Below are 10,667 nucleotides of genomic sequence, written 5' to 3'. Positions count from 1 at the left end.
ATATGCTGCTTTCTACCATCACAGCCATTAAACTCTTAACTGTTTTAAAGTAATTGGCCTCATGGTGAAATCCCTGAGCGGTGTCCTTCCTCTCGGCAACTAGTTAGGAAGGATGCCTGTATCTTTGTAGTGACTGGGTGTATTGATACACCATCCAAAATGTAATTAATAACTTCACCATACTCAAAGGATATTCAATGCCCCCCCCCCCCCCCCTCCCTTCTACCTATAGGTACCCTTCCTTGCGAGGCATTGGAAAACCTCCCTGGTCATTGTGTTTGAAATTCACTGCTAGACTGGGGGACCATACAGATAATTCTGTGTGGGGTAGAGATGGTGTCATTAAAAAATCATGTTAAACACATTGCACACAGTGAGTCCATGCAATTTGTGACTTAAGCCCATTTTTACTCTTGAACTTCAGGCTTGCCATAAAAGGCATTGAGTACTTGACTCAAGACATTTCAGATTTTCATTTTTAATTAATTTGTGAAAATAATCTACAAACAATAGCACTTTGACATGGAGTATTGTGTGTAGGCCAATGACACAATCTCAATTTAATCCATTCTCTAACACAAAATATGAAGGGGTGTGAATACTTCCGAAGGCACTGTGCAGTGGACACAATTCTACATACAATGTGGGATTGAAACCTCATTGGTTCATCGCAATTTTCATGCCTGAGCTAGTTCAGGTGGATTTCTCACTTCATACAGTTTGTATAATCACTTGATTTTAGAAGAGATGTGGAGCTTTAAAACAGAGAAACAAGTCTCAGATATCCAGTTTACCTCAGATTTATTATATTTCCTAATTCTTATAAAAAACATGATCTTAATGTTCATGTGTAACACCATTGCCTTGGACATAGGTTTAGTATGGATGCACTACTGATACGTACTCCATGGAGAACTATAGTTTTCAATATTTCACACCTATGTTCATAACAAATCAGGTCCCCAAGAAATAAAAACCAAAAGGCATAATTTTGACATCAGTATTCTGGATTATTCCATACTAGATCAACAACCATATAGTACCAAATATAGGGATTGTATAGCAAAGGATAAGAAACCAACTAAATTGATGTGCAGTACATCCTCAGCATTCAATCAACTTACACATGTAACTTCATCTCCATTGGTGAATAAACTATATCTAAACAAGTGTTATATAGGAAACAATCAACACTTCTGTTGACATTTTAAAGTGGTAATGTTCTCAACTCAACTTCTGACCTGAGCTTTTCCATTGTGGCAGATAATACATTTTCAACCAATATAAAATCATACCGTTCGTCTGCCTGGAGGTAAACTATGATAGAAACCACTTCAACAAATGTTGCCTACTGTAATGGAAAAACACAATCCAGGCACTATTGGATTATCTTGAATTATTTGGGTGAATGAGTTGACAGAGGTGCGAAGAGGAATACGTTTATCAGTTTTCTTTAAACCAGAGTGGGCATGTTTTGCAATTGAGTGTACCTTCATTTTAAGAGGTAATCTGGTCTTTATACAACCAAGTACTATGATTAAATCCATACTAATAATGTGATAGAATCACATTGCTCCAAAGAGTAGGGTATGAATGTTTTCCTTCCCACCTCATTTTCCAACTAGATGTTGACATAAGTGATTACCATTTAAGAATCAAGACATGACAAAAATTCCAGAACAAATAAATACAAATAGTTTGTAAGACTGGAAGGAAGCACTGGAAGGAATTAATACTCTCTGAAAGGAACAGAATTGCCCACTGAAGGTCTTTCCTTCCTGGTGGAGACCGAGAAAAGAGGCGTAGCAGCTGTTGTGTTGCTTCTGTTGCCAGAGAGAATCAGGTCAAGGATTAAGATTTTGTTCATCATGCCACTCATGCTTCACTCAGTACCTGTGAAGAGTAGAATAGTATGGATAAGTGAGACAAAGAAAGGACGGAAAATACCTGGTGTAGGAATTTCACTAGGGTGGGAGAAATGCCCTTAATTGCTGTATGAGGTGTCTGACACGCACAGTAAATGATTGTATTTGTAACAGGGTTACCTTTCTTGCAAATTCAGGGAGGATGAATGATGCTCTGTGGATCTCCGGGTTGTAATACCTCAGGTTCATACTTTCCACTTCATTTGTTGAGAGTTCTCTCACTGGATCTCTGAAAGTGGTTTGCTAAATACAAAAAGACAATTATTGTAAGAATATGGGACTGTGACTGACCTTGGAAAAAAAGTAATCACTACGGAAGTGGGTTTCAGAATGTTTTTAAATACTTTGCTTGTTTAGAGGCCTGAAATACGACTTTCTCACGTCTTGGAATAGACCTGTCAATGTAAGGTTCATACATGCATTATAAACCATCTGAAGTCATCTTTTAACATATGAATCCCAGAAATCCTTACATGCAATTATTTAAGGACTTCATGCATGTTAGCTAAGCGCATGCCTTTTTTGATCACAGTGAGAATAAATCAATAGAACAAGTATGAATGCATCCAAAGTTAGATATACAGATAAAATGTTCTACAAGTTGGATTGGGAAGGATCTTAGACCATTCATCCATACGGAATCCTTCCAGATTCTTTATATCCTTAGTCTGCGCTTATGGAGTTCCCTCTTCAATTCAAACCACAGGTTTTCAATGGGTTTCAAGTCCGGAGACTGAGATGGCCATTAAATGTGGATTTTGATGTGTGCTTGGGGTTATCATCTTGCAGTCAAGTTTCAGCCTCCCCGCAGAGGCAACAATGTCCTGGTACGGGGTAAAGTTCATGATGTTGTTGACCTTAACAAGGGCCCCAGGACCAGTGAAAGCATAGTAGCCCCATAAAAGATCCACCATATTTTTACAGTAGGTGTGGGGTTATTTTCTGCTCATGCATTCTCATTTCGACATCAAAACCCACCACTGGTGTGTGTGTGGCCAAATGGCTCTATTTTCATGTAAACGCCTGGAGTTTGCTAAACGTCTTTGGCACTTGGATTGGAACCAAAGCTTTGCTCAGTATTAGACCTTGTTAGTGTCACTTCTCTCTTTCACTGCATTTATTCGGAAACAAAGTAGCCTAATCCCAAAAATATATATTTAATTTAACTAGGCAAGTCAGTTAAAAGGCCCCTTTTTTCTCCACTTCCTGTCTGAATGACGTGCCCAAAGTAAACTGCCTGTTACTCAGGCCCTGAAGCCAGGATATGCATATAATTGGTACCATTGGAAAGAAAACACAATGTAGGAGAGTATAACAATAGATATGGTGGGAGAAAATCCAAAGAAAAAACAGATTTTTTTTGTTGAGAGAGACCATGCTCTTCCAATGACCAGTATAAGGGAATACTAAATTCTAGCTCCCAGGATGCAATTCTTATGGCTTCCACTGGGTGTCTGTTCAAGGTTTCAGGCTTGTAACTTGAATAACGAATAAGAAATACGTTTTAGTACGAGGACACCGGCATGGAAATCCGTGTTTGCACGCGCCAAGACGCACCTGCTAAAATCGGTTTCCTATTGAACATACTTCTTTCCGTAAGAAATATTATAGTTTTTAGGGTATCTGAGGAATAAATAGAAATCTATTTTGACTTGTTGAAACAAAGTTTAGGCGTAGATTTTCAGACTCCTTTCTTTGCATGTTGAACGAGCGGATTACTCAAATCGATGGTGCCAACTAAACAGACTTTTTGGGATATAAAGAAGGATTTTTATCTAACAAAACAACACTACATGTTATAGCTGGGACACTGGATGAAAAATCAGAGGAAAATTTTCAAAATGAGAATATTTAATCGCTATTTGTGAATTTATGAAACCTGTGCCGGTGGAAAAATATTTTGATGTGTGGCGCCGTCCTCAAACAATCACATGGCATGCTTTCGCTGTAATAGCTACTGTAAATCGGACAGTGCAGTTAGATTAACAAGAATTTAAGCTTTCAACCGACATGACACTTGTATGTACCTAAATGTTTAATATTCACAATTTTTATGATTATTTATTTGAATTGCGTGCCCTCCAGTTTCACCGCTAGCGGGAGGCCTAGGCTTAATAAGTAATTAAGAACATTTTTATTTTCAATGACAACTCACTGTTCCCCGGTAGGCCAACTGCCTTGTTCAGGGGCAGAATGACAGACTTTTACCTTGTCAGCTCGGGGATTTGATCCACTAGGCTACCTGCCACCCTGGTTGGACAAGCAAATGTATAGGCTACAGATGAGATGGCATTTCAGCTGCAAATACATTGATCATTTTCAACCCGATCAGAAACATTGTGGTCACAAGCTTACTTCCTAAATGGTATCACTGATGTCTCTTGTTGAATTTGGGTACTATTTCACGATAAGGATTTATCGTGGACTCCCGAGTGGCGCAGCATCTCAGTGCAAGAGGCTTCACTACAGTACCTGGTTCGAATCCAGGCTGTATCACATCCGGCTGTGATTGGGAGTCCCATAGTGCGGCTCACAATTGGCCCAGCGTTGTCCGGGTTTGGCCGTGATTGTAAATAAGAATTTGTTCTCAACTGACCTGCCTAGTTAAAGGTTAAACATTTTTTTAACGGTTTTTCTTTAATCCATTTAGATATCCTGGGCACAACACACATTAGTATTCATTCCATAGAGGCTATCAAAGGCAACTGTTTCCATTTTTTATAGATAAGTACATTGTAGCCTGCCTTCCTGTAATGTCAATGATCCAAATCAATAATTCCATATTGTCCTTTTTTTTGTCAATCGCTGGCTTGTAACCTGATGAACAATGTTAATTGGCAGATGGAATAATTTCCAATTATGTTGTAAGGTTAAAGTAATGAGGTTACAGGATGGGCCCAAGCACACCTAAGAATTTATTTTAACTCGGTGCACACACCTGCATGGACGGAGAGCAACGACGTGGTACGTGACGTTGTACACACACAGGCTTACACATAAGACACGCACTCTACACACACACATGGATTTTGTATTGTAGATATGTGGTAGTAGAGTAGTGGCCTGAGGGCACACAATGTGTTGTGAAAAGTCTTATGAAATGTAATAACTGTCTTAATGTTGCTGGACCCCAGGAAGAGTAGCTGCTGCCTTGGCATCAGTTAATGGGGATCCTTCATAAATACAAATACATTTTCAGGGACCTTTTTTTGGCTGTTGAGCACTAGTTTCAAAACTACTTGCTTAAAGTATACAAAAACATTAACATGTCTTTAACTCTAAATTTAACTAAATTCCATAGGTAATGAACCACTAAGAATTACGTTACTGAAGACAGAAAAAAGCTAACCGGGACAAAGACTGACACTTACAGCATTTTTACTGCACAGCATAAAGCCAATCTGACCACTTGGGTAGGTGGGAATGGTGCAGTAGGCATAATCTACCACTGGGAACAGTGTCTTGCAGAAGGTCCGCATCTCTTTAATCAGCTCCAAGTGGAGCCATTGACACTCTCCTGTGGAATTCAGAGGCAAACAAAAAAAGGTGGGTCAATTCCGTCAGTGTTTTTGATCTAACCGACTGCTATAGAATCAAACTATTTCCTCACAGGGCAATAAGTAAGCTGCTGAGCAGCATTTGCTGCAAATAAAGATAGGGATGGTCTTCTGACCTCTCACCAATTGAGCATTTATCTTATTGGCAATCTTGCTATAATAATGTGATATAGGTAGCAACAGGTTCCTGACAAGTTTAGATTGGCTGTCTATTTACCTCGTGATACTGCTATGAATTGCACACACTTTGCCATCTTTTTTCTATTAACGATATCTGAAGCAGGATTGAAGTGTCAGTAGAAATCATGTCACCTTGGCAACAAAGAATTCCACCATCTCGTAAGGCTGTCTTCATTAGTTCATAATAAGACTCTTTGAACAAACTCTCAGCAGGCCCTGTAACAGCAAGAAAAATATAAGTAACTGGATTAGACTTACAGAAAAGTGAACAAGCACACTAATTACACAGAAATATGAGTAAATAAAACACGCATGTCGCAGGCATCTGTTTCCTTACCAACAGGGTCAGATGAATCTGTTATAATGATGTCAAAGGCATCCTGGTTCTGTTTCATGAACTCAAATCCATCCCCAACATTCAGAGTGAGTTTGGGACTGAAGAACCCTTGTGCCATACCAGGGAGGTATTTCTTCGACACATTGATTACATCCTTAAGGGCAAAGTGAATATTATAACAAACTTCACACTTCTGTGTCTTCTATGCTGTTACCAGTCAATTACATTTTGAGAAAAGAGCACGATTCCAGTCAGTGTTTGGTACCTACCTCATCGATTTCACACTGAACCACTGATTCAACAAGTGGGTGCTTTACCACTTCTCTCAGGACGCCACCATCTCCCCCACCAATAATCAGGACCTGCAAAGAGAAGGGAATATTCATTATAATAAGTGATACAAGACACCAAATTCCAAAACTTCCCCAAAAGGTAATCTGTCCTGGATTCTCTACAAGGCACAATTAAGTCTTGTAGTATAATATGTTCAACTGAATTTATGGTGGGATGACTATACCTTTTTGGGGCAAGGGTGGGAGCACAGAGGTAGGTTGGCTATCATTTCTTGGTAGGAAAACTCATCTCTCTCTGTGCATTGAATAACTCCATCCAGCACAAGTACATTTCCATAGGTTTTGCTGAAAATATATGGTATGAGATTACTTACTTGAATGACTAATTAGTGCAAACAAATAACCCCAGAAATCACTAGAAGAGCAGGAACAGGTCAAAAATAAACAGACTGGATGTGGTTGCATGATAATAAATCAGGGATGGGTTAGGGGTGTCAAATACAAGTCATGACTGGCAAGATAAAGCTAGCAACCTAGTTAGCCAACTAACGTTATGTATATGAGACAAGTTGTGCCAAGACATGCTAACGAATGTAGGCCTACTTACGTTACTTAGCACACATAATATTGCAGCAATTTCAGTGACAAAAGTGAGAGATGGCAACATTTGGGTTCATGACATCTGGCAAGTTAAACTAGCTAGATAGTTAGCTTTGGCTAGCTAACGAGCTAACATGAATAAAATGACCGCGACACACAATCAAAACAACTAGCTAGAAAACCTTGGGACACATTTCCTCCCTTAGAACCAATTAAGTAACTATAGAAGCTAGGTTAACGACGTTAAGGTATTGCTGTCAGTTAGCTAGGTAGATACGTTTGCTAGCTAATTAACGTGAGCTAACTAGTTAGCGCTAGCTAAACTTCTAGCAATAATGATTAGATGAGAGATCAGTTACTTAACCTCTCAATTTTAAAAACAGCCTAAATACTAGCTAGCCAGCCACTCAGCGTTACATAACTAGCTAACGTAGCTAGCATAAACAGTTGTATTGCTGGCTAGCTAGCGTTAGCAACCTAGTTAAATAGCTAGCTACTTACCTCCTGAAAACCATGACATCTTGAAATTTAGATTTTTGTTGGTAAAGAACCTCTTCTACTTGCAGACTCATCGCTTGTCCAGGCCATAACGTACACGTTTCTGTGAACCATCCGTCTTTTATGCTGTCCATTATTGATGCAGTCAAAGTTTACAGTTCGTTATATTAACAAACAAAAAATATTTGTTAATGTTTCATTCAAAATAAATCTGACTGAGTTGTGAACCACGTTGGGGCGTGTAGCATGCCTTCTTCGCTTTGGTATCTTCTTCGGTGGGTTTATCAGCGGTTGGCATCCAACGTTATGTTTCATTACCGCCACCTACTGTACTGGAGTGTGGGACAGAGAGGGAGAAGCTAAATCCCACCTGCCAGCGCGTTGCTCTTAAAAATATATAAAATATGTGAGACTATATCTAATGACTTTCTACTCAATTTAATCTTTAAACTAATTTTCTGTATCACCTTCTTCCTCAAACTAGATCTCAGCTTCCCTCTGATACTGCCCACACTATAGCAATATTTAGGCTCCTGAGTGGCGCAGAGGTCTAAGGCACTGCATTGCCGCGCTAGAGGCGTCACTACATATCCTGATCCGATCCTGGGCTGTATCACAACCGGCCGTGATCGGGTGGCGCACAATTGGCCCAGCGTCGTCCGGGTTAGGGGAGGTTTTGGCCAGGGTAGGGCATCATTGTAAATAAGAATTTGTTCTTAACTGACTTGCCTAAGAGTGGATGTCGATTTAAGGCAGCCCCCCGCCCCTCTCTGATTCAGAGGGGTTGGGTTAAATGCATTAGACACATTTCAGTTGAAGGCATTCAGTTGTACAACTGACTAGGTATCCCCCTTTCCCTTTACCTTAAAGGTTAAATAAAAAATAAAATATGCTCCATGGTCTCTGTTTCCTGGCAATAATCACACTTTCCTGTTGGATGCTTTCCTATCACATTTAAAGTCTTATTCAACCGGCTTTGTTCCACCCTTAATCTAGTAAAAATAGCCTCCTCTCTTCTGTCCTTTGCTGCCGTCCCCCCCTCCCTGACTTTCCTCTGTACTTGAAATACATGCCTGCCCTTAGTATCTCTATTCCCCTGCCATCTCTGCATCATCACTGTCCATAACAGGCCTTTTGCCTCTGCCTTGCTCATTGAAACTACAACATCAACATCCCCACTACTAAGTGCTTGTTTAGCCAGTACATCAACTGCCTCATTCCCCTCCACCCCACATGGGCTGGGAAGAAAGTAAATATTCTGTATACCCATCTGTCTAATCCTGCCATGGGTTTGTAGTACATCCTAAATTAGGTCTCGTCTGCTACGTAATCTGAAGGACTGCAGACTCATCAACATTGCATATGAATCAGAGAAAATAATTACTCTGTCTGGTTTAACTTCCTCCACCCACTGCAAGGCCAACAGTAACGCCATCAGCTCCGCCGTATATACACAGTACAGCCAGATGATCTGTAATGATCCGTCCTGTCCTTGGATCTTTTGAACCATCTGTGTAAATGGCCACAGAATCCTGATACACAGTATCCAGACGTCTATTAAACAAATCAGATCAACACCCTCCCTTTCTTTCAGTAGTCTCTCCAACACTAGATGAACGAATGGAGGCGGGAGTAGCTTGACTTTGGTATCATGCCGTTCAAACATTTTGTTTGTGCATGGCGTCACCTACTGTGCCGTAGTGTGTGGTCGATCGTGTTACATTTTGTGATACAAAAAATTGCAAGGAAGTGTGGAAAAATGACCAACTAACTCTACATCAATTTACCACTATTTCATACAAATTAAATCACCACCCCATTCCACTACTTTGACAGTGGTGGTCAGTGTGGTTTAAGAAGAGGATGATATTTATTTTTTTATGAGCATGGCCTTATTTCTTTTACAGCATATTTCGGACGACTGTCATTCCTATTCCATTCATCCAGCTCAATGTATCGTCAATAGGTTTAGGCCTTTACATGATACTCAAATTTTCTCTATACCCATCATGAGGTTGCTACAACCTAGCCTATGAATGAAAGTTTACAATGTAGGTGCACAGGTCAAGAGAAATTTGAGTAATCAAGGTGACAGACATTGACAAATTCAATACCTCCTTGCACAATGCTGCCTGCATCTAACTGCAACTGTTGGACTTATAACACCCTAGATCAAACAAGAGTTTCTATTAGACAAATTCAGGTATGTTTTTCAACGTTTCATTCCGTTTGTGAAACGTTTTTCAACAGAATCGTCAGAATGAATACACCCCATATCACACACAAACAGTTAACTTTTATAGCAGCCACATACAAACAGCATAATCCCTTTGAACGCTGGATGATTCCTTCTCGCATCTACGCGCTCTCATTCTCTCACCTTTTCCCTTCAGTCCACAACACATCAGCTGACTGTGACCAGGCAACAAAAATCTTTCCAAGCCAAACTTGCATATCATAACCGCTACACACAGCCTACATCGTTGTCAACATATTAGCTAACGTCAAGTAAACATAGCTACTAGAACTAACGTGTTAGTAAACCCGCTACAATCATGCAGTACAGTGTACAGTTAAGCAAGCAGTTACACCGGCAGGCCTCAGTGTGTAAAGGAGTGCATAACTGGCTGCAGGGAAGTCAGGTGCAGGAGAGCAGAAATGGGTAGCAAACGGAGCCCTTTATTGAGGCGAACAAAACACGGCACTCAGAAAACTAAACACACACGGGTTACAATAACCCGGCGCAAACCAGCCTGGAGTACACGTACAATTACATACAGTGGGGAGAACAAGTATTTGATACACTGCCGATTTTGCAGGTTTTCCTACTTACAAAGCATGTAGAGGTCTGTGATTTTTATCATAGGTACACTTCAACTGTGAGAGATGGAATCTAAAACAAAAATCCAGAAAATCACATTGTATGATTTTTAAGTAATTAATTTGCATTTTATTGCATGACATAAGTATTTGATACATCAGAAAAGCAGAACTTAATATTTGGTACAGAAACCTTTGATTGCATTTACAGAGATCATACGTTTTCTGTAGTTCTTGACCAGGTTTGCACACACTGCAGCAGGGATTTTGGCCCACTCCTCCATACAGACCTTCTCCAGATCCTTCAGGTTTCGGGGCTGTCGCTGGGCAATACGGACTTTCAGCTCCCTCCAAAGATTTTCTATTGGGTTCAGGTCTGGAGACTGGCTAGGCCACTCCAGGACCTTGAGATGCTTCTTACGGAGCCACTCAGTTGCCCTGGCTGTGTGTTTCAGGT

General features: G+C 40.2%; 1 protein-coding gene across 2 annotated transcripts; it reads right to left on the bottom strand.

Annotated features, from left to right (window-relative positions):
- Positions 1-784: 784 nt before the first annotated feature.
- Positions 785-7,661, bottom strand: srm (spermidine synthase). Of its 2 annotated transcripts, XM_071371926.1 has the most exons (8): positions 7,394-7,661; positions 6,517-6,637; positions 6,269-6,361; positions 6,000-6,153; positions 5,795-5,878; positions 5,297-5,442; positions 2,046-2,168; positions 785-1,893 (listed from the first exon to the last, which is right to left on the bottom strand). In XM_071371926.1, exons 1-8 carry the CDS (start codon positions 7,522-7,524, stop codon positions 1,876-1,878), a joined length of 870 nt encoding a protein of 289 aa, XP_071228027.1. In that variant the 5' UTR covers positions 7,525-7,661; the 3' UTR covers positions 785-1,875. The 2 variants fall into 2 exon arrangements, with proteins under 2 accessions (XP_071228027.1, XP_071228028.1); XM_071371927.1 differs by lacking the exons at positions 785-1,893; positions 2,046-2,168 and adding an exon at positions 4,828-5,098 and having other exon boundaries at positions 7,394-7,653.
- Positions 7,662-10,667: the final 3,006 nt, after the last annotated feature.

Source organism: Salvelinus alpinus, chromosome 28 (assembly GCF_045679555.1).
Source record: "Salvelinus alpinus chromosome 28, SLU_Salpinus.1, whole genome shotgun sequence".
In the NCBI taxonomy this organism is placed as follows: Eukaryota; Metazoa; Chordata; class Actinopteri; order Salmoniformes; family Salmonidae; genus Salvelinus; species Salvelinus alpinus.
This window is presented reverse-complemented; position numbering and strand designations above follow the sequence as displayed.